This window comes from Solea senegalensis, linkage group LG21 (genome assembly GCF_019176455.1).
Source record: "Solea senegalensis isolate Sse05_10M linkage group LG21, IFAPA_SoseM_1, whole genome shotgun sequence".
Classification (NCBI taxonomy): domain Eukaryota; kingdom Metazoa; phylum Chordata; class Actinopteri; order Pleuronectiformes; family Soleidae; genus Solea; species Solea senegalensis.
The window spans coordinates 2346831-2371879 of record NC_058040.1 but is presented as its reverse complement, the minus strand read 5'-3'; the positions used below and the strand labels follow the sequence as shown (position 1 = coordinate 2371879).

The window sequence follows — 25049 nt, the reverse complement described above, 5'->3', positions numbered from 1 at the left end:
TTTTGAATCTAATAGAAAGTGATGGGGTTTCAAAGGAAATTGCCTGAAGCACTCAGAGCTACAGAGCACATCAAAGAGCTTAGAGCCATTTCTTGACACCTCACATGACAGGACAGGTGAGACTGCTCACGGAGAAGCTCATAGAACATGTGATGTAGAAAACAAGTGAGGAGTAAAGCAGTAAATGAGTTTTTATTCATTAGTAATTATTGCATTACAGAATTAAAATATCACAAGGAATAAGATCAAAAAAACACTTATTGTGAAATGATGAGATAGTGACTACAGTATGTGACAGATGCGTTTAAGCCTGGCCTGCATGTGCAGTGCCAGTATGTTTTTATAGCCAGTGCCAGGCTTTTATTTTTTGTTCTTCGGGGAGCCAAAATATTGGACAGATATTGACGTTGAAACTGTGGTCAAAGATCATTTGAATTATCTGATTTGCTGTGAACTGTGCACAAGAAGAGACGCAAATATTGCTACTATACTATAATACTCACAAATATGATTAATACAACCTGATTGAAATACTGGATTAGAAAGCTCAATTAAAACAGTTGTATTATTAATATATAGATGGTAGCTGTGTTTGCATGGACACGTGTAAGTAATCAGAATACAAGTAAGTCATGTAAACATGGCCATCTGAAAACTCTGATCCGATACAGACACAGAATGGCGTCATATAAACAGAATGGCGTCGTATAAACGGTCGATCCGACAGGAAAGTCACAGACACGGAAGAGAAGGAAAATGAGACGGATAGTGGACAGAGATGGGACGGACAGACACATGCAGCGTTTGTTTACTACAGAGGAGGAAGTGAAGCTTCTTCTGTTTCTACTTCTGGAGAATCACACAGTCTCTGATGCAGGTGTACGCCCGCCGCAATCTGATCACTTCACTTCGTGTCCATGTAAATGATGGAAGTATCAATTCAAATTGGAACAAACACAGCTATTGTTTCTGAAAGGAGATACGATTCAAGTCTGTGATGTTGTATTTTCTTGGAAGCACTTGAAAGAAAGTGGACAAATGAAACCAAACTATTTTGTGATTTGGTTGAACTGACTCTGAAGCTCTGTACTTTTCTCCCTCTCAATACCAAAGCTCTAGCAGAACTCCAGGTACAGATTCTTTATCTGTTACTAATTCCTCCAAGCAGGTCCATTTAAATGACCCGGACTTAAACGGTACATGAGTGAATGAAAGTGGCCTCTGCCGCCACAAACTATCCAAACATTTGGTGTTCTGGTCTCTTCAGGACCAGTTTCCTGCCCTTTCTTGGGAACACAAAAGACTTCAATGTACCCTTTATGTCCTGTGGATTATTTTTACACTTTTGTCATCAAGTAACCAAACGCAGTCCAACTGTTTCCCATCACTAAAACTCCCACTAGTCTTAGTTTCCTGTGGAACACAGTAAATGTAAATTTAAATGTGGTAACCTGTTCCTACTAGCAGCTATAATCTGATAACTCCCATGTTTAACCCAAGCACATATTCATACTCTTTAACAGCAACATTTTACAGCATTGTTGAAAGAATTTAACGTCATGTGCAGGAAGGCCGAGGTTTCCTCTGCCTTAACTCGGTCAGTAAAGGCATCTTAACCTTAACATGAAGTGCATTTCCTCACTAGGGTTAGGCGGTATCCATATTTAAATACTTTTTACGGAGGCTGGGTGAGATATAGGGCTAATAAATAATATCTGGATCTTTTTAGTCTATATCCGGATACACAAGATATACGTGGATATACAGCTGGTTCTTCTTTGTGTGACAATACACTGTAAATAAAATATCCACTGTTCATGATCTTAAAATACACTTATCACCTTTGCTTCATTTGGCTTTTTAATGTTATATATATGGTCAAAGTTTTGATAATAACACAAAAAAGTGAGATTTTTTTCAATATAATTTTGTCGATTTATTGTACTTCAATAATATCTTCAATGTAATAAAGATGATGATTATCAATGCAACCGCCTTTAAAACCAGGAAAACTCTTTTTAAAGAGATTAGTTAGATGTTCAGCTGGGTTTTGTATTTTAATTAATGTTGAAAAATACCTTTTGACCCAGGAGAAAAAAACCAGTTCACTAGTTCAATATTATCAGCACAATATTGGTATTCTACTGATGTGGCTTTGAAATGTGTTATTTGATATTGGTGAACATGCCAAGAGCCTCAGTATGACAAATGAGTAAAACAGATATTATTTATAAGCCTGGTCTTACAGAAATATTGATTTGATTTATATCGTGATATATAAATTGATATCGAATGATGTAAAAAATAAAATAGCCTCCTATCGCCCAGCCCTCAGTGAAAGTGAAAACTCACACAATTAAACAGATATTATTTATATATTTATACAATTATATTTAAAATGATATATGCACATTGTGGTGCAGTTTATTTTTAATGATGGTAGATACTATATAGTATTATCGTCCAACCGTATTCCCCAGTTTAACCGTGCACAGTAACAGACTTTCCCTCGGTTCTGTATGAACTCGTGTTGCTCGCTGCTGCTCCCGCAGGTTGGCGTCCCAGCTTCAAATACTACAACATGTGGGTTTCTCTGGCCGGAGCCATTCTGTGCTGCGTGGTGATGTTCGTCATCAACTGGTGGGCGGCTCTCCTCACCAACGTCATCGTCATGGGTCTCTACATCTACGTCAGCTACAAGAAGCCAGGTCAGTCGGTGCAAGGAAGACGTTAACGTCTTGTTGTTTTCTTTTATTTACTATGACTTGTGAGAAACATAAAACACTTCTGGATAAACGTGATCTGACCTCTGAGGCTACATTTCCAAAAATAATAAAAGTGAAAAATAGTACACCAAGAGATAGTTTGTGTCAACACAGCTTGTTCCATCCGCCCAACATGTGTCCCCGCACCTGGTCCGACACATAGCTTGTCCTCTGGCACCTGTGTGTGCACACTCAGTTTGACACGCAGCTACACACACAAGGTGGAGGCCTCCTCGCTGCCTGTAGCCCCGCGTGAGACAGACGCTCTGTAAACACGCCTCCTAAACTGCACTGTGTCTCTGCCCGCATGCGTCCTCCGCTCCAGATGTGAACTGGGGCTCGTCGACCCAGGCGCTGACCTACCACCAGGCCCTGACCCACACTCTGTACCTCAGTGGAGTGGAGGACCACATCAAGAACTTCAGGTACACACACACACACCTCTGTTTTCACTCGTAAATGTAGTGTGCAGGCACTGACACACGGACATGCCTGGCATTGACATGAGACGCTCGGCCCTCACTGATAACGTGGCTGTCAGCGGGGACTCAAAATCAAAGGCTCACCTTTGCTAAAAGTCAATATCTCAGAGATACGTATGCCACTTTATCTCACTGTTGGATAGTGTTTTTCATCCAGACACTGAAAGCTGCTCCCTCCTGCACTGGTCCATGGAGAAAGTCTATGTTTTTAGCTCTCAGGAACACAGGAGCTCTCTAGTCGCCACCAAAGTCTTAAAATAACTGGTACAACAACTAATGTGTCCTGTGATTTAAAGTTGCTGTTTTCCTCTATGAACTTTTGTGCAGAGAGTGAGCAGTTCACAAAGATGACGCACGTGTAACGAAGCGACACATCCGAGAATAATATGTTCTTGAGATATGGTCATGTGATTTTATCAGGCGAGTCTGTTGTTAAGTAGCTGAAATGGCGGCCATGTTTTCAGTGAGGGTACTTTGTACGTCTTATTGAAAAGTGGATGTAATATACAGCGTAAATGTTGCATTTGGATCAACATTCTGTTTTATAAAGGAAACAATGTACAGGTGACAATGAAGGTCCATTCTTCACAAGCTGAGACCGTAGATTAGAACAATAAGAACACATGTTGTTAGTTGTTGGTGATGATTTGAGTGGAGTGCTTTCACATGTAGCTCACAGTGCAGTGGCATTTTTTTGTGAGGCCATATTAGTGTTGACGTTCCCACCGACCGTTCCCTTGGCAGCAAACCCGAGCAGGAGATTAAAAGGCATCTAATGGTGTCCTCGGAGTGTCTCTTGTGCTCCTTCCAGCTCCTCCTTTTCTCCTCTCACTGCCTCCATTAAATCCCATGGGGCTTAACATATTTGCTTTGATGTTTGCTGCTCAGGAGAAGAGGCCGCTGAGGTCAGACTAAAGAAGGTGCTGCGTAGAAGTGTAAAGCACAACCATTCAGTCAGTGTTAGTGCTCCATACATATCACAATAGAAATGAAATCAATATTTCGTGATATGGCTTATCAATAATATCTAGAACCATATAGTTTTATATGGTTCTAGTTTTCTTTTGAGACGTTTGTGCTTCTCAAAGGACTGTGACAATACAATACTGTCAAATAATATGTATACTGTTTATGATTCCGATCACAGCTGCTTTATTTCTTTGGCTTTTAATGTTAAAAAAAATGGAATTCACTATAAATATGGTCAAATTCTCAGCTAATTAGGCGTAAAATGAAACATGTGTTATCGAGTGAGTTCTTTGAAATATCATTAGGTTGATTCCACTTATTTATTTATTTATTTTAATTAATATATAATATTTCATTTAGTGTTTTTCAGAAATGTAATAAATATCATGATCATCAATGACTTTAGAACAATCGGTTAATCGATGATTAATCGATTACTAAATTAATCAACAACTATTTTGATGATTTCTGATTGTTTAAGCTTCTTAAATGTGAGTATGTTGTTCATTTCTTTGCTAGAAATCATTAAACGTGAATCATTTTGGTTTGTGGACAAACCAAGACATTTGAGAACTTCATCATTTCCAGGTTTTACGCACACCGATCGATATTTTTTAAGGTTTTCTGATATTTTATGGACCAACCGATGAATCGATTGAGACAATAATCGACAGATTAATCGATGATGAAAATAATGGTTAGTTGCAGCTCTAATATGCACTGCATGAGTCCAAGACAAATGTCCCTTTGGGACAATAAACTATATTGATCGATTGACTGAGATACCTTATCATGATATAATGATATCCAGAATCCAAGACCATGTCAGGATATACAGTCGATCTGATATCCATGTATTATCTATGCTTCTCTCAGACCCCAGTGTTTGGTGATGACTGGTTATCCCAACTCTCGACCTGCTCTTCTGGACTTGGTCCACAGCTTCACCAAGAATGTGGGCCTAATGATCTGCGGTCATATTCGCACGGTGAGTCATTGAAAAAGATGCTGTTGGAAAAATCTGATACGCTTTGAAAATGCTTCACTGACTCATAATCCATCCATCTATCTATCTATTGATCTTTATTTATATAGCAATGTTCATGCATGGTTTATTAAAAGTTGTTTCATGTCTCAAAGTTGATCATCAATTTTGGGGAAATTGAGGCTCTTATTAAAAAGTCTTAATTGCGATTTCATGAGGTGTTTGTCCATAGAGTTTGACTGCAAAAAGTATGCATGGAGGTATTTATTTTCCTCCCCGCATTTGTTAAAAACAACGAGGCGCAGGCATGCTCAGCTCGGGGCCGTGCACACATGACACTACGCATCCTGTGACAGCGAACGTGCTTTTCCTGGCACGAAATAATATCCAAAATCACACAAAATAAACTCCCAAATTGTGAATATTTGATTCAAAGTGTTGCTTTGAAACGTCTTGAAACAAAGCCCCACCCAATCACACATTTATCCGCCTACATTCATTCACGCACCTCCATAAATCCAACAAGACAAAGGGAGCTAAAGGAAATCAAGCTCCCAGCTTAGACAGAAAGTCAAAATACTGTATGTGTTTTTGGATTAAAGGTTTCAAATACTACAAACATACCAAAGTCACAGCAGTAATGACTTTATCAGGTGTACTTGTATGATTTGGAACCGATACAGTTACTATATAATCAAAAGTTAGATCATGCCAGATGGGTCACGTTACTGCCTTTCTTGGAAAGTACGTGAGCACACAGGTTTTCAAACAGAGGCTGACGTCACTGAGGGGAAACGACACTGAAACAGCCCCCCGGGTTTAAACCTGTTCCTGAGCTGGTCTTTAAAGTCCTTTCACAGCTGATCCTTAAATGTCTGTTAAAACAACATCTGTGAACCTCATCCACTGTCGCCCACGGTGTTCTCGCACAGCCATTGTTTACCTCCTGTCAAATAGCTCATTAAATATTGACATGATAGGACAATTCATTTCAGGATTTGATGTGATTAACCATTAACCACATCTTTTCATCCTAATACTGAAGCGATTGAAAATAAGACATGTAATGACACATAATGATGAGACCTCGGGGAACTACGGTGGCCTTTTTACCCAGCAGATGTTTTATTTTAGAGTGTATTTACAGTTTATCATCTGTATTGCATAATCTCAAAGTACACCGTTCATTTCAGGTCATACCTGCTTCATTTCTTTGGCTTTTCAATGTTAAATGAAGGCTATTTACAGTGATATTGACTCTAAATATGGTCCATTTCTGCTATAACACAAATAATTAGGCTTAAAATTAAAGAAAAATAAAATGTTAGTATTTTGTGTTCCATATTTATAATGTTTTTCTGTATGTATTCAGTACAGCCTTTAAATCCATTTAAACACAAATACTTCATCACGACATGACGATTAATGAGCATATTTTGTCTCATGTCACTAAATAGATGTCATATTATTATATCCTCCTTCAAAAATGCTTATTCCAGGCACAGTTCTACTGTGACATGTTGTGCACAGGATTGTCGAGGCACAGTATTGTCACAGCTGATGAGTTGTTGTTTTTTCCGCTCCAGTCCTGTGCAGCCTCTTCCTGATCCAGTCCAGGCGTAACCGCCGCTCCTGTTCCGTCATGTGTGCTTCAATTGCTTCCATTAGGACTGAGGAGAACGCTCTGCAGTTTAACAGTGTAAACATTCCCAGTTTCCTGGCTGAAGGAAAATCCTCTTTGTGCAGAAATAAACAAAACTCCTTGACGAGGAGATAGAAAGCAGGGCTTTGTTCTGCGGGACACGGTTTGATTGAATTTGATGATATGAAGCGTCCCGTGACATCTGGACTTGGTGTTCATGACGTCACTGGTTTCATTGTCATGCGTGTGTGTGTGTGTGTCCCTACAGGGCTACAGAAGGCCAAACTTCAAAGATCTTGCCACAGAGCAGTCCAGGTACCAGCGCTGGCTGATGAAGAATCAGACCAAAGGCTTCTACACACCAGTGTTTGCTGAGGACATGAGACAAGGCACACAGTATCTGCTCCAGGTGGGAAAACACTCACAACTGCTGTGGATATACAGTTGAAGTTTCCTTGTGTGACGTCTGTGACAAATTTATTTTGTGTCATTGTAATTTAAACATGAGATAAACAAACCACAATAATAGATATGTTTTATATCTGGCCACATACAAAAAGATACATTATTAAAACGATTATAATAAACTTAAACATTTGGTATAGATGACAATTAATGACTTAAATCATTTAAACATTTCCCCTGGGCGATTAATAATTGTCCCTTTTATAATAGTTGAGTGTATTTGCTACATTATTTTGTTATGTTGGCTTTAAAGATATAAATAAATGAAACTTTAAGACCTATAAGCAGTGTTCATGTGATTTTACACATTCAAAATCAATGAATGCATAATAATCGCGATTAGTTCTCTGACAATAATCGTACCAAGAAAACTTATAATCGTGACATCGTTAGTCCCATCTCTTCTCCTCTGCTTTCACCTCAGGATAAGAATGTAAAGAGCTTTAATCAACACTGTTTGTTAGTGCTCTAGAATTAAAGTGGACTTGACTTATCTCAAGACACCTTCAATAGTACGGTCGAGGTCACACGTTTGTTTCCTCTCTCCCGCTATTTTAACAGGAATCATTGAGTAAACAGTAAATGACGCCTCTGAGATAAGTCGGTCGTCTACATGCACAGATTATTTCCCAGCAAACATTGTTCATTATTCTTGTCGACCTGGAAAGCAGCAGCGTTGACTGGTTTTGGGCACTTGCTTCTCTAATGTGTTTGATTTTTTTTTTTTTTCTTGTCAATGATCGGCGTCTTTGAAACGACCTTGTGTTTTCATGTAGACAATAATAATACAATAATACAGTACTTTGAGAAATCGATGATGTCATAATCCCACCCCTCCAAAGCGTTCCATGCTGTTTGCACATGCTCAGTGCCACGTACAGGTCTTACAAGATTGTTTATGTTTCACTCCAGGCTTTATTTTCACACCATCACTCAGTGTCTTGTTCTGCAGTGTAAGCCCCGGTCAAACACTGGCTCCTAAACAAAAAGGTTTCAAAGTGCAATTATGCAACATCCTGTTGGTTATGGCTGCAACAGTTCATCGATAAATGCTAAATGAATCAATTACTCTAATAATCGATTTATCGGTCCGAGTGTGTTTTATTTTAAGTCCTCTCGTTTTTCAGCTTCTTAAATGTGAATAATATTCTTTGCTCCACAACAAAGAAATCATTAAAACTGATTTGTGGACAAAATCAGACGTGAGAACATCATCATTTTTTCAGCCAAATTCAGTTTGCAGTCACTGTTTTGTCCTTTTAATATAATACGAACAGTCACAGCAGGTAACTGATCGACCTTTTATAATCAAGCAAATAATCATCACCTCGTCTTAAGCAGGAAGTGATGTCACACTTATATTATATAAACATGCTCCTCCCCCACCGTCATGTTCACAACTTATTTAACTCTAAATCTTCAGAACGTCCTGTTTTAACCTTTGTGCTCCAGAATAACAGTGTTTGTGTTTTCTAGAAAAGACAGAAATAAAATAGAAGTTAAAATAATGTTGTTGTCTCTGAAGGCTGCTGGTCTGGGCCGCCTCAAACCAAACACCCTGGTGCTGGGCTTCAAGAACGACTGGAGAGATGGTGACATGATGAACGTGGAGACCTACATCAGCATGATCCAGTGAGTAGAGTTGGGGATCGATCTGGAACACAAGATGTCTGGAGTTTCAAATGAACATAAAGAAAGTTCACTAACACTTGATATTACTGGAACACATATTCACCATTAACTACATGCTTACTAACACGTGTGTGCCGTGTATCGTGAGAGCGTGGGATCAGTGCATCACTAATGATCACACACAATGCGTTTGTTTTCCTCTCTTTCCTCCTCTCAGCGATGCCTTTGACTTCCAGTTTGGTTCCGTCATTCTGCGACTGCAGGAGGGTTTGGACGTGTCCCACATCCAAGGACAAGGTATCAGTCAGTAGCAAATCAGTTTTGTATCAAGGCTGCAACTAACGATTATCTTTCGATTTGATTAACCTTTCGATCACTTCCTCCATTCATTGATTAGTTAATGTCAGAAAATTGAAAAAATATTGATGGGCGTTTCCCAAACCTCACAATGACGACGTTCTCAAACCAAATGTAACAAGTTCAAATGCTTAATGAGCAAAGAAACAAGAAAATATTCACCTTTCAGAAGCTGAAAAAAACACTCAAACTGATTGATTTTATTAATTTAGTAATCAATTGATAATCGATGAATCAAATAATCGTTGCAGCTGAAAAAAGAAGGCAATAACCTGGAGGACTCATGATGGTGATTAAAAACACAACACTTTGAGGAATTCTAATTATTAGTTCATGTGAAACTAATAATAAAAGCTTAAAATTGCTGGATCATGCATTTCCCCATAATGCCACATGAAAGCCTCCTTTGTTTATGACCAGGATTATCTAAGGTCTCAGCAGAAACCTTGTTATTTAGTTAGAGTGGAAAGTGTGTAAATTAAGATCATTACCTCTCACTGGCTCGCTTCTTCTTCTTCTTCCTCCTCCTCCTCCTCCTCCTCCATCTGTTCTGTCTTTCCGTTTCTCCACAGATGAGCTGCTGTCCTCCCAGGAGAAGTCCTCGGGGATGAAAGATGTCATCGTCTCCATAGACACCAGCAAAGACTCCGACGCCGATTCGTCCAAGCAATCCTCCAAGGCCACGAGCCTCCAGAACAGTCCTGCCATACAGAAAGGTTAGTAACAGTCTGTCCCTGTGTCCTGAGACATGAACATATGTTTTTATGTCTAAGTCTCTCAAACGTTGGTCCTCTACATGACAGAGAAAGGCTTTTTCATCCAGGAAATCTGTTTAATGCTGTTCTCACTAATCCCTCGTAATCCAGTAATAACCTGCTTTATTCTGTCCACACACACACACATTCTCACACAGGGTTCTTACTGATGACACTCATATGGCATAATAATAATCATAGTAGCCTTGAAACTGGATCTGGATCCTGCAGCCTGCAAGATGAGGACACAGAGAGAGACAGAGAGGGGGAGAGAGGACAAGTAGAAAAGAAAGACACAAACTAGAGAGAGAAAGAACAAGGTTGATGACATTAAGTCATATTCATACCCTGAGTGTGAGTGCAGCGGTCTAGGTCTATAGCAGCCTAACTAAGACGTAACAATCCTAACTCCAGCGCTCTGCCGAGGCCTGTGTCCCTACGTGACTTTGGTTCTTATTTTTTATTGTGTTAATTCAGTTTATTCCGTGTTTCATTTGTTCTTTTTTATGGATTTTAAATAATGGAAATGTTTTGTTTTTTTTAAAGCATCCTGTTTAAAAGGTTTGTGACCGTGCCCTCAGAGTACTCACCAGACCAAATCTAATCCTTAATTTAATCCTAACTCTAAACCAGGTCCAACAGCCCTTTCAGACAAAATGTCCTCACTACGTTTGTCTTTTATACGTTTTTTACGAGAACTTACACGCACAGGTTTGCAGTCTAAACAAAGCGTTAACCCGGACCTTAACCGCACACAACCACAATTCAAATCTTAGCCCTAAACTTAAACCACTTCTTCAGAAATGAGGTTCTGCCTCATTAGGACCAGGTTTTGGTCTCCATGGTTTATGCCAGAATACAAGAGAACACACAAACACACAGCCGCGCCTTCCTGACAGGAAGTCGCCTCACTGTCCCACTGGGCCCAGTTAGTCCACAGATGTCCTGGTCTCGTGTGTCTGTGAGAACAGAGCAAACGGATCCCAGATTATGGGAACTATTGTTCCAAACATTCCCAACAACAGCCTGACCGCAGGCCCTCAGCCGGGGCCTCAGTCGGCCCTCAGCTGGGCCTCAGTCGGCCCTCAGACACTCTGCTGCTGCTGTCATATTTGAATCGGCTTCCTGTTCACACCATGTCACATGACTTAATAACAGGTGTGTTATTTTCTCAACTAGTTTGAGCCATAAAATGTCAGAAAATGGAGGGAAGAAACAACAAAATTATTCAATTATCATTATAGTAATCAAGTAATTATTGATTAATCATTGCGTCCCTAGACAGTTCTGAAGACCAGATTATCTGTACATGTATTAAAGTGATGCTCAGCTCAGGTCTCAGTTGGAGAGAGAAAAAGCAGAAAAGGAATATAATCCATAATCCATGCACATTTACCTTCATTTTTATTTCATGAAACCTTTTGTTTTAAGTTTTTTTTTAAAGAACATTTGATCTCATTATGATTTTTTTTTCTCTCCTTTTGTCTCTAATTCCCCAGATGACGATGATGATGGCAAAGCTCCAACTCAGCCCCTGTTGAAAAAAGGCAGGACACGCCCCTTTTTTTGAGTTGCCTCAAATTCTCTCTTTCCTCCTTTATTTTGTTTATCTTTCAGTCTTTTTATCTCTTCTTTCTGTTCTTCTCTCCTCTCGAGTCATGTTTTCCTCTTCTCACTCTCTCATACTTTCATCTTTTTTTCTCCACAGTATATTTTGAATTCCTCTTGTATTAACATACCTTCCTGCACCCTGCTGTCTGTCTCTGTCTCTGTCTCTGTCTCTGGTCCCTCCATGTTTCCGGCCTGCTAGCTCCTGGTCCTTAGGGAATAACATGTTGTCTTTTCCCTCTCTCTCTCCTGCTCTGCTGTAAACAAGTCTCCAGCTTGTAGGTCAAGTCTTAAGCATCTGAAGCTAAACTGTGTGTGAAAGTGCCTTCAACTCAATCCAAGTCTTGAGTATCTTTTTTTGTTGTTTGTGCCAACATGTCAAGTGTGTGCAGCCTCTCACCCGCTGCTGTTGCTGTTGCTGCTGCTGCTGCTGTTGCTGCTGCTGCTGTTTCTTCTTCTCTCTGAAGACGACAGCGTGTCTGTTGCTTTCTCTTCCAGGATGAAAACGTCTCTCATGTTTTCATGCCCTCAGTGTTCTGCAGCTCAAACTCTCTCTGTGTCTTTGCTCTTCAGTACTGATGGTGTCTCCCCTGTGGTTGGTTTAGCACAAAAATGAACTTAAAAATACTACCTATGTCAAAATCTCTTTGAACCTTTAAAGCTCTTTGCTGTTACAGATAAATAAAAGTCTTTCTTCTTTGATTAACTGAGTTAATTGCAGTAGACCAGCAAAAAGTGCTGTTTTTCTCATTGAAAAGAGAAAGTTGTTTCCTATCAAAATAAAAGATGTGTAACAGTGACATATTCTTTAAATAACATACATTACTATGATCTATACACTAGCAGGTCACCTGCTACTCTTTTCTCAGCTTCAATTTGGTCACTTTCAGTGTTCTCCTTTTAAATAACACTGTTAATATTTCAGATGGTGGCATTTAAGTGTTCTCTGGTTAACTTAGCTGTAATAGATGGCCTCTTTCAAAAGGAAACTTACGTTTGTACCCGGCTCACGTTCCAGCACCAAAGTCCTTATAGAGAAAAAAACGTTTTAGATTGGGATGACAGAGATCTGTATGGAATGATCCCTTAAATAAACCACTGCTTTATAGCTGTTAAAAAGCACACGTATCCTGTGTATCCTGCATATGTAGCATCTGTGAATTTAAGCTGATTAAGTTATGATTGTAAAACTTACAACAAGGGAAACACTTATCACAGACTGTTTGATCCTTTATTTGGTTTCACACTTTAAGTGTAACATATGTGTCTGTCCATCACTGACAAACATAGGTTACAGGCTCAAGGCTCCCAAACAGATGAATAGGTTTGATTTTTGAAGTTTTCCTGAAGTTTTCCTCTGTTGGTTTTGTGTGTGCGTGCTGCAGATAAGAGGAGTCCGACAGTACCGCTGAACGTGTCTGACCAGAGGCTGCTGGAGGCCAGTCAGCAGTTCCAGAAGAAACAAGGGAAGGGAACAGTGGATGTGTGGTGGCTGTTTGATGATGGAGGTGAGTTTGAACCAGTGTTATACACGGCGCATCACATGTAGCGAGGTAATCTGTTAGGTTGTTTTGTGTTCAGTTTGGTGACCCTGAATGACCTTTGCTGCACACACACACACCTCTGTGTGTGGTTGTTTTCAAACTGCTATGCCAACAATTAAAAAAAGGCGGTAAATAATTGTAAGAAATGACTTCTCACCCCGCCTGCACTTTAACTGATAAAGTTAATTCAATAATTGTTATTCTAGCCTTACATGTTGCGTTGTAATCCTCCATTTTGTTTTATATCTACAAACATGGTTTTCTTTTGAGATGTTTGTGCTTTTTAACAATAACAATACACCGTGGATACACTCTAAAATAATATATTTATCGATTTAAAATACAGTAATTACCTTTCATATTAAGAGAAGGATATTTACATGTGTTAGAAACAATGAAATTGACTATAAATATGGTCAAATTCTGCTATAACACAAGTAATTAGGCTTAATATTAAAGGAATGGTATTAAGTGAGCTTTTAAATATAATTTTGCCATTTGAAACAGATCACAAATGCTGCAATTTAATGTGGTTTACTGGTCTCTTATTAATTGCGCTGCATCCTAAAACCAAATGCAATATGTTAATGTTACAGTTATCTACTTATCTATAAGTTCTCATTCTTTAAATGTTTATAGTAGTTAATATTTGTGATGTTTTCTCATGTTGCAATGCTGCGTCTTTATTTGAACGTATAACAGAGAAAATATTGGACTGAATATTGACTTTGTCCGGGAAATTGTAGGAAAAATCATAATTAGCTATTTACCCAAATCCTTCACCTCTATACCCTTGTTACCAGTCAGCTGACTATCAAATATAAGCTAAAATGTTTGTTCTCTCACCAAACAAGTGGAAACAGTGGTAGAAGAACAGTATATTCCATATTTAATGATTTCAAGTGGTCATATGAGTCATGCTTTCTTGAGCAGAACGATTTCTGTCAGTGCAGAAAGGAGCAGCTGACTCATGTGGCGTCTGCTGTCAGCATCACGTCGTCATCATGTGGACAGCAGAGACGAGCTGTTCATGGCGCGAGTCAAACTGTTCTTTGCAGTTCAGTGATGTCAGATTTGGCTCGTGCCGGGGCGGCTGTTCACAGGCTGACCTTTGCATGACTGTTTATTTGCTCTCTGGGGACAGTCAAGTGTCCTGATATTTAAAACAATATTCAAAACAACTCCTCTGACTGAGACGCATTTAACTCGAGCTAAATAAACTTTTTAAAAATGGTGAACAATTGTCACCCAAAACAAAATCAAATGTAAATGTGTATAATATTTGACATTCTTATCTGTAACACCTAATACCAATTTGAATTTGATGTTTGGTAAATGAGTTACTTTATTTTATGCATGTTATTTAAAACATATGCCTTTTAAATTGTGAATAAAACATGTACTTATTATAACTTTTTATTATAATAGTTGATAATAATAATAATAATAATAACAGTGGTCACAGCCATAGTATGAACAGTGTATCCATCAGTCCTGCAACTATTTTACAATAAATTCCGGGACGGAAAACTGAATATATTTCAAGAAATGAAAAACCTGCAGTGCTTTTATTTTGAAACTGGTACAGAGAGTGATATGTTTGTGACATTTTTCAAACTGGTCAAAGTCTGTTTATAAGGCTTGTGGAAAAGATATTCAAGACACCTCAGGTCATTCTCTCACAGGCCTGGGTTGTTATGGCAGCTGTCCTACGCGACGGTCAGCTGCCATCAGCTGTGCCTCAGCAGCTCGTGGGAGTCAAACCGGCCGAGGCATGTCGAATGTTGAGCACCTGTTTGACCTTCATCTCCTGTCCAGGTCTGACCCTGCTCATCCCCTACCTGCTGACCAACAAGAAAAGGTGGAAGGACTGCAAGATCCGAGTCTTCATCGGAGGCAAGATCAACAGGATTGACCACGACCGCCGAGCGTGAGTACATCCAGCGCATCTCACTCTCCCACATCTGCTGGAGTCTTTTCAGTTTTGTTCAGCTTGTGTTGTAACATTTGCAAAATCCAATACTAAGCGACGTCTTTGTCTGTCATCAAACTGGAGATGAGCACGAGAATTTGATTATTCGCTGGACTATAAAAAGTCGATGAGTCACTGCGACTCATCTGAAGCCAGATTATTTGTCTGTTGAATTCCTGCAGCGGTCAAGAATTTCATCATAATCCAGTTTTGTCACACACTTGATCTTCATCAAATGATTACAGTCGCTTTCAATTTGGTAATTTTTTTGGTTTATTCATTGATTAATCGTTCAGCCTTAGTGGGAAACCAAACTTCATTATGCTCCTTGAGCTTTTATTATAGAAGTCATGTTTTGTCTTGTTCCAGCTGTGCTCATTCAGTCCTGCTTTAGTCTCCACAGACCTAATCTCTGGCATGCTGAAAAATACACAAAATACAAGCCTCAGAAGGAACATGTGAACAAGATGGCAGGCCCTGTCATTGTAAACAGAGTTTTATTGGCTTCAAACAAATGTCCCAACATCCAGGGATCACATCTTAACACTGACAGCAGACGTTTTCATTAAAAACAAATGCTACTAAGCTAATTGCCCCAGCCCTACTTGTAGTAATGATGATAATAATAATAATAATGATAATAATAATAATAATAATAATAATAATAATAAAGAATAAATATGGTTGTTTTTGTTCATGTGACTAGATTACCGCCATCATTTGCTGACTATTACCATCTCGCTGATCAAAGCAGACCTTACTGAGTCAAAGTTATCATCTGAACCATCTGCTGTCTCCTCAGTACCACACTCCTCTGCCCAGCTGCTACTGACAACATGACACAATGACACTGTCATTGTTTGTTGTTTGGTACAGTAAACAATAGGTTGTATTGATGCTGTGTGTGTTCATTTTAAATTGAATAGAATAGAAAAAAGACATCAAGCTTTGTTGTCTTTGTATGAAATACAATGAGAAAAGCGGCGCTGCTCCTGGTCAGGGAAATGTTTATTGGTGTGCGACGCTAATAAGCACGGCTATTTATTATTAAGTCCATATATTGAGTCCATTTGTTTCCCTCTTGTAAACGTTCAGTGACTCTCTGGAGTAAGATGAAAGGAAGTTAATTTAGGAAGTTGAAGATGTTTAAGATACTGCAGGTCGGAAAAATGTCCTCTTGGCCGGTTTACACACTCATGAAAAGCGCGCTGGGGGCATTATAAGGATCAGACATATTCAGCCTGAAGCTAATTATGTTGTCTGGGGCAAATGGGCAAAATGATGTTCTAAGTATGTTCTGCTTCTCAGAACAGGACTAGTTAGAAGTTTGGAGATTCAATTGTACCAATGCAGGTGCCAGCCAAAGTTCTTCAAAGTGCAGCCAACCTTCAAAACGATGAGTCCATAATAGAATTATTTGATGATTAATGAAGTCATTGATTAATAATCGATGAATGGTTGCAGCCATACTTGGGCGCTTCTCTCTTTCATGGATGTTGAATCCATCGTTAGTTTAGAAACATCCCCACTGAAGCCTCTGTCGTGAGTTCAGCAGTGTAACACATGTTTTTACCATGATAATCCTGAGTGACCTCAGACCTACAGTGATGATACTATCATGTAATCTTTTGTTTGACCTCTGTTGTAACTCTGACGCTTGAACTGTTTTTCATTTGTTGGCTGAACTCTTAGAACTCTCTGCTCTGTAGATGAAATATCACATGTTTCCATGATCTGATTCTGTGAAACAAGAAAAAAAAATCACACTATTCCTTGAAGAACACAAGATTATTTTAACTTCACGTCAACCTTCCTGACACTATCAGTTTTCAGCACAAAGGCGTCTGTCATCCTCTGCTGCCTGTCTCTTGTATAGACTCAACTTACACACACACACACTATCTCTCTCTCTCTCTCTCATTGTCCTCTACAGCTGCCTCCTACCTCCTTTTGTTGGATAAAATTAGCTTAGTGTTAGCATCGGATCCCTTTCTTCGTCTCTGTGCTGCTCGGTGCACTTTGACATCCTCTTTGTGTTTACTGCAAAGCTACAAACTTAACCTTTCACCTTTTCTCCTTACCTTCAGTGAAAGAGATTGTTTAATATTTCCACGTTTGAATGAAGACAAATGATCAGTTGAATCTAATCTTACACAAATCTTATAAAGCTGAACATATCAACATTAGCTGCTGCTGCCGGGAACCTTTTTAATTAAAGATCTGAACATAAAGGCATAGTTGACATTTTTTTTTAAATTGGAAGTTGCTAATGCTGAAGATTTAATCAGCGTGTGTGTGTGTGTGGGGTTGTATGAGTTTGCTGTTGTGCAGGGTTCCAGGTGCAACTCCATCACTGAGAACCAATGATGCTGTTTTCAGTCTGTCATGATGGTTCTCAATGAAGGGGGCGCACACGGGTTGTAAAATCACCACGTTGAACTATAAAAGGGATTACAAGGAAATGAAGCTTTGGTGACAAAGTTGGGATCCTTTGCACTGTACTACTCTGGCTCCAATGACTTGTTAATGTAAAAGGTGTCACATTTCAACACAGGAAACAAGAGCAGACGTTTCATTTTGCATCCGTAAATATGATCCAATGCTTATTATTTTCACTCTGAAATGCCATAACGACCTGAAGCAGCTGTGACGACTCTGTCTGCTCCTGAAACTCCTGAATGATCATTTCAAGTCCGAGTTTCCACGGAAATATCAGGGAACTCTAGTAACGTCTCGATTGTGTGGAAATGTCATGTTTGTGTTGATAAATTTTTTGGGCTAAACTCTCAAAAGCATCTTTTTATACATTTTAGAATAAAGACGTGTTGAATTGTGAAGTCAGAGTGACTCATCCTGTGTAGACACAGCGTATTAAAATGGGTTTAGTAGCAGGAACATGACTCGACTTACAAAAACAATAGAAGATAAAACAGCAGTGTGGGCTAAGTCTCTTCATATGTGACTGATCATGTTTTCAGGGACTCGGCTTCTTTGAAGCTGAAGATAAAGGAAATGACTCTCATGCACAGAATACCTTTCCCACCTGCGTCTGTTCTCCCGGAGACATCGCCTGGCTTTGACCATGACGCAGTGCATAGCTGCGTGGATTGAAAATGTCTCGCAGGTGCTTTTAAAGCATGAACCCTGAAGCCCTTTGTGTTTTTGCTTTCATTCCACAGGATGGCCACGCTGCTGAGCAAGTTCAGGATAGACTTCTCGGACATCACTGTGCTGGGAGACATAAACACCAAGCCCAAGAAAGAGCAGTAAGTCTCCTTCAATAAAGTTCAAAGAGAAAAGCTCCTCTACGGTCTGGATCATGCACCACGGTACATCAGTCATGTATACACTAAAGTTTCAGGATCATCTGTTGAAATCAGCCTGAAGTTATGATCCTCTAGTGTGGGGAAGGCTTACGTCAGAGGTGTGTGTTCAGCAGGGACACAAGAAGAAACTGATTTTAGCCACTGAACTCAGCGTATGGCTCACTCTCCTGCACCAGTGTCCACAGAGGAAAATCAGTGATTTTACTGTTGCTGACAGTGACACAGGAGTTGCTGGTCCAGCGCTGCCTTGTGTCTTAATGTTGGGACGTGTCGCTTTAAGTCTGAATGAAGAATGACTTCCACCAAAGTCACAAAATAACACACACCAGTTTACTGGTTGAGGCGACACGCTGTGCTGGTTTAGAACGTGAGGTCAACTTTAGTTTCTTTTTCTTTTTTATTAATATTTTTATTGAGAAATATGGCACATTTGGAAAAAACAGCAATGTAAGCCACAGTTGTGAAAACAGAAAAAATACTTGTAATGTAATGTACATCACAAAGGAGCAGTATTACTTTCTAGTCAGAAAAGCTGTTTAAAGGAGAGACATCGCGGGCTAAGACATCACAGACTTATTATATGAGTCTTTTTGCTGCCTGTGAATCTGCCTGGCCTCAAATAAAAGGGAACTGACCATTAGTGGAGTCTGTGGCCATGTCATAGTGGGTTTGAGTAAAGCAGAGTGAAGTGCTGCATAAAGGTCATTTACTGACCAACATTACCACTCAACTGTTTTTGTTCCTGTTGATATTAATATAATATTCATATCACTTTGTGTAAAAAGATGATTTCATTGCATTTCAAAACTCTATAAAATTCTAAAAACACAATTCCTGTCGTCGTTGTTGTTGTTGTGTAGCACGGCAGCCTTTGAGGAAATGATCGAGCCGTATCGGCTGAAGGAAGACGACATGGAGCAGGAGGCGGCCGAGGAGCTGAAGAACAACGAACCCTGGAGGATCACGGACAACGAGCTGGAGCTGTACCGCACTAAGGTCGGTGCGCACACGCACGCACACACACACACACACACACACACACACACACACGCTCGCTCTGCATCGTTCTGTGTGTTCCTCACACCGACAATAAGAATGATCCAGACCGTGCTGCAGTCACTCAATCATCCCGTCATATGCATAATATTCACTGTATTCATTGTGTTATTATTATTTTATATATATAAACTGCACTCTCTCACACCCAAGTCCATAGAGAAAATCAGTGATTTTAGCTGTGGTTGTAAAATTGTTGATTTTCTCTATGGACTTCTGTGCAGAGCAACACAAACTGTAGTCGTGTGTGTGTGTGTGTGTGTTGTTAAGACGCACACGCCCCAAGCTGCAGAGGAGCTTTTTTGTTAAGTGGCTTCGATCCATTACTTCCTGGTGTCTCCAGTAGCAGACATGTTTACTGAGTGCAGCACAGAACAAAGTCTGCTCTGACCCTGTTCAGACCTGGTTTTAACGTTTCAATGATCAGATCACGCTCAGTACAGCTGTTCACACCTAGTATATTAAATGTGATGACACCAGCTCTGGGCTCACTTCAGTGTCTGCCGCTTTACATGTCTGCCCCCTAGTGGTCAGGATGTGCATATGTAGTTATGTTATCCAGTTAATCAGTTGATTTAATGCACCTCGACGTCACGAGTTTTGATTGTGATCATATTTCCCCAAACCTGCAAACACATCAGTGTCAGAGTTGATACTTTTCGTGTTGTGTAAACAGCTGTGATGATCGTTTTGAGTGTGTGTGTGTTTGTTTTTGTCTTATCAGACTAATCGTCAGATCAGACTCAACGAGCTACTGAAGGAGCACTCGAGCACGGCCGCCCTCATTGTCATGTAAGCTGCTTTTGTGTGTGTGTGTAACAGTTTGTGTGAGTCTTGTGTTACCTCAGATGTGGGCAGTGTGGCTGCTCTAATCTGATAACATGATAAAATGCTCACTTGTGCAGTTGTACACAGGAAGTGATGAAGAAACATATATATGAACAGATATTCCTGACATTATTCACATTATATGAAAGTTATGATAAAAAGGTGTTAAAGGTGAAGCAATGAAAGACAAAAGTTAGTCTGGAGCCCTGAGCTTTGTAAATGTTGTGATGTGTTTCTGGAATCTCAAAACTGGATATTTTCTGACACTTCATGGCCCAAACAACTCATCGGAGAATCCACATTTGACAGATTCTGCTAAATAATCCTGAGTCGCAGCCCGACCTGAACGCTCATGTGATGCAGCCGTGTCAGTACGGACGAGGATTACGTCTGAATTCTTTTTTATCTGCAATTTATGAATAAAAATGTTTGCATGTAGCTTTAGTTTTTCAAGGTTTTTACCATTTAAAAACATGGTGGTCCAATATTATACACTGCACCTTTAACTGACACCAAATGACGAGCTGTGCGTCTCATCTGTGCTTCCCTCAGGAGCCTGCCTTTGGCCAGGAAGGGAGCGGTGTCCAGCGCCCTCTACATGGCCTGGCTGGAGGTGCTGTCCAAGGACCTGCCGCCCATGCTGCTGGTGCGCGGCAACCACCAGAGCGTCCTCACCTTCTACTCTTAAACACACACACACACACACGGAGAAGAACATCGTATCTCCACGTCTGGGAGCAGACACACAAACACATCCCAGCTCCAGTCCACACCTGAAGGTGAACCACACACACACACACACACACACGTCAGAGATGGTAAACAAAGAAAAAACAACAACAACAAAAGCTGGTAACATGAAATGAAGGAAGGAGAGAAACTGTTACGATGTGAAAATGCTCAGTGATGGAGGAATGTCAGGGTTGTGGAGGGTGGAGTTTGTAAAGTTTCCTGCTCTGCTCCTTCTCTTTTATTCTAAGATGGAATCTTCCCCCTGTAGCCCGCTCTCTCTCTCTCTCTCTCTCTCTCTCTCTCTCTCTCTCTCGTTTTTTACTTCCTCATCATCGTTCAAGCTGATTTCTCTCAGGCTCCACACCAGTCACGCGCACAATAATCACATTGTTCTCATCCCATGGAATTACGTTGATGTCACACTATACTTACTGGAGTGAATTGCGACATAGCAATAACTCCCCTCCTCCCCCAACCCCCCAGTCCTGTTGTTTCTTTTCCTCCGGGTGTTGGAACGAGAAGCAGGCAGAATGCTTTGCGACACCTCCTTAAGCCTTACGGTTGTGCCTTCCAGCTGAATGAGATGAAAATAATTCTAATCTCTATCCAGATTGACAATATTACCTTTGCTGAATTCTAGTTAATGAATTGTATTAGCGTCTTTCAATGTGATTCCTTCTTAGTTTGGGAGCTTTGTATTTCTGCACACGGTTTGCATGACTGTCACGAAGGGTGTTTTAAAACAAATCATCTGTCATTTATCTTTATCTCTTTTAATCAACATGTCTAGAACGGGCCGTTGCATTTTTGTTTTTTTGTTTTTTTTTAGGGCTTCCTTTTACAAAGCTAGTGAATCTTTACAGAAACCGCTCCTCTCGTAGCGTCGATGCCTAAAAGAAAGCGTTTGTTTTCTCATGAGAAAAGATGTGAATGAAGCTTTTCAATCGCCCTGTTTTCAGGTGGAAAAGTGTGAACTCCTTGTTGTAGCTGCTGATTTGACTTAAATCCCTGTGTTTCTTTCTCTCTGTTCAAACCCTGCCTTAATACCACAAACTAGCAGCAGTCATACGTTCTCTTTGTCTTCTTATATAAGCCATACGGACGCGAAATCGCAAAATCAGTCACAGTTTTCGTTGAAATCTCCCCTCCCATGGTGCACCTGCATCACTCTGTTACATTGCTTTACTGTAGGCCTGCGAGCTGCTGCTGCTGCTGCTGCTGAACACACGGTTGAACGCGTTCCACTCGGTGAGCGACGGTTTAGCGGTAAATCGCGCTGAATGACTTGCTTGATGGGACGATTGTGACGTTTAGAACACGTTAAAATATACCTCTATGCATACGAGCTTGTGTGGTCGCGTGAGCGCTTGTAAATAAACACACTCCTCTTTAAAGACGCAGCAGGCAGGATCATTTTTAGCACTGTTGATCACATTAAAGTCGGTTTCATAGTAACATTTTTAATATAATCTCCATCTACAACCATGCAACTATATCTGGAGGCTTTGACCAATCACAGGGCAGTTCAGAGAGAGGGCGCCTCCTACTGGCTGCTCCACAACCACACACAAATGGTAAATGTATTCATATATATATATATATTGCTTTCCTAGTCCTGATGACCCCCTACAGTTTTGCACCCATTCACACATTCACTCACACATTCACAGTGCACCGCTGCCCTCGCTAAGAAACCTCATAAATAAACTTGCACAATAACCACGTCTAGTAAAAGCACAGAGTGAATGCAGACTGAGACGTTTGCACATGTTTTTTTGGATCAAAAATCCTTCATTTCTGGATATATGTTGCTCACAGACAAAAACTCTGGACAGAGCGCTGTGATCCCGCCCATCTTCTACCACTTTATCCACCACAGGGGGGCGCTGTGCCGCTGTCAGCTGGCGATAGTTGGGGGTCACACACTGGACAGATCACCAGTCCATCACGGGGACAAACAACCATTCACTCTCACACCTACGGCGGGGAGATCATGTGACCTCCGTGCAGGAAGGACCTTTTGTTGTGAGTGTAATTGAATAACATGCAGATAGAACTCAACAGTCAACGACCTGCAGTGATCCTGCCTACTGCAGCTTTAACACGGGCCTCAGTCACGTGACAGAGAGACGGTGTCCCTCCCCCGCTCTCACTGAAGCTGCGTTTAGTGGTTTTTCTTCTTACGTTGTTGTTGTTGAAAGAGCGTGGACGCAGCGGCGCGATGCTCGGCAAACGTCTGAGGTCATGGGTTTGATGAACACAACCCTGAGGAGCAGAAACTGCCACTAAACTGGAGTCAAACAGGGTTTTTCTCTCCATTTCCACGCTCCTTGTTTTTGTCTCTTCTCTCTTTACTGTATGCAAAATGTGACGCAGCGCTCGAGTTAGTGGAATGTACTTTATATTGATTGATGGGGGGGGGTGGGGCTGTAGTCAGCACAACGCAGCCTCACTCTGCTCTTAGCTGCAACCCTATATACATATATTTATATACATTCAATACATACACACAAAGCACCTCCATTTTTCCAGCTCTTACTGATATTTAGTGTCTTTTAATCCCAGAATACGATGTTTTCATTGAAATAAAAAGTTCCAACACTGTATTTGTACAGACACGTGGTTTTTACGAGGCATTTTATCTGCCCGCACGTTACTGTTCACACATCTGTGCTGTCGCCATGTTGTGTCACACGTGTTTGTCTCCCATAAAGAACAAAAACAAACAGCTGAAATGCTTGTGTTTCCATTTCTACAGCATGCGATATATAAGGATTTTACATTTGTACCTGTCCAATCCCATCCTGTGATATTGACCAGTATCTGACCGATACTGAGTATCGCGTTAGCTCCTCCCTCTCCTGCAGCACAGGTGTCATGTGACCCTCTCAAACAAAGCGATTGGTGTTGTTGGTGTAAAGTTGAGTAAAAGCTGGAACAATGTTGGTGTTGTCGTGCTCGTTTACTCCGAGGAACTCTAACCCTGGGAAAGTAGTTGTAGCCCACAACAGCGCCCCCAGGTGACGAAGTGTCTGTATCAGTCCAAAACTTTGCCTCGCCAAAAAGAATTTGAATCTGCCAAATGACGGGGACAATCTTTCTATTTTAGTTTAGAACTAGAACTACTTCCTGTTTCTCCAGCGCGTTACAGAACGTGAATAAAGGTTTTTAATCACTACACTGACCACGTTTAAAATCACGCGTGATCAGGAAAGTTATGACAAACAAACAAAAAAAGTTACCTTCAAATTCAAAATGGCTGACTTCCTGTCAGGTTAAAGGATGCAGCTCCAGATTGATTGATTTTTATTCTTGTACCGTTTGTCGCCGAGCTGAGAGCGGATGTGAGACGTGTGGCGACAGCAGGGGGCGCTGTTGTCTGACTGTGACATGAATCGAGCAGCGCGAGAGCGACGTTACAGACAACACGGGTTCTACTCTATATTTGTATATCAATGAAAAATCTATACATACAGTATGCCTGTCTTTCCGTATATATACATATATATACATGTGTGTGTATATATCTATATATGTGTACATATATAGATATATACACATAGATATCTATCTATATATGTGTATATATACATATATGTGTACATATATATATATACTGTACATACATATACATATATATGTATATATACATATATATGTATATGTATGTACAGTGTATATATATATATATACACACACACACATACATGTATCAGTGGGGCGTGGAGAGGATGTTTGTCGCTGTCACAGTGAAACGAAACAAACGACCTCTCGTTAACCTTTTACAACCAAATAATAGTGTTTGTGTGTTTGTGTTTTCTTCTTCTTTTCTGAATCTGTTCTTCTATATGAAACCAAATGTTACCTGTAAACACGTGTAAACTCTGTTTCACATCTAATCAATGTCTCTGGGGGTTTTTCTTCCTCTCTC

At 40.3% G+C, this 25049-nt stretch overlaps 1 protein-coding gene and 1 long non-coding RNA gene across 3 annotated transcripts in view; one reads left to right on the top strand and one right to left on the bottom strand.

Annotated features, from left to right (window-relative positions):
- slc12a2 (solute carrier family 12 member 2) overlaps window positions 1–21222 on the top strand; it is a 51486-nt gene extending 30264 nt beyond the window's left edge. The window contains exons 14-27 of one of the 2 annotated variants that reach the window (XM_044012102.1): window positions 2553–2708; window positions 3091–3190; window positions 5093–5204; window positions 7112–7252; window positions 8834–8940; window positions 9158–9237; window positions 9870–10013; window positions 11552–11599; window positions 13046–13168; window positions 15023–15134; window positions 18356–18442; window positions 19363–19498; window positions 20283–20350; window positions 20939–21222. In XM_044012102.1, coding sequence (XP_043868037.1) covers window positions 2553–2708; window positions 3091–3190; window positions 5093–5204; window positions 7112–7252; window positions 8834–8940; window positions 9158–9237; window positions 9870–10013; window positions 11552–11599; window positions 13046–13168; window positions 15023–15134; window positions 18356–18442; window positions 19363–19498; window positions 20283–20350; window positions 20939–21074 — 1550 coding nt within the window. In that variant the 3' untranslated portion in view covers window positions 21075–21222. The remainder of the gene's footprint in view (window positions 1–2552; window positions 2709–3090; window positions 3191–5092; window positions 5205–7111; window positions 7253–8833; window positions 8941–9157; window positions 9238–9869; window positions 10014–11551; window positions 11600–13045; window positions 13169–15022; window positions 15135–18355; window positions 18443–19362; window positions 19499–20282; window positions 20351–20938) is intronic. The other variant, XM_044012103.1, reaches the window with a different exon arrangement.
- LOC122758154 lies at window positions 8523–9188 on the bottom strand. Its single transcript, XR_006358123.1, has 2 exons — window positions 9124–9188; window positions 8523–8962 (listed from the first exon to the last, which is right to left on the bottom strand). It is a non-coding gene; the product is annotated as an uncharacterized LOC122758154 (long non-coding RNA).
- Window positions 21223–25049: the final 3827 nt, after the last annotated feature.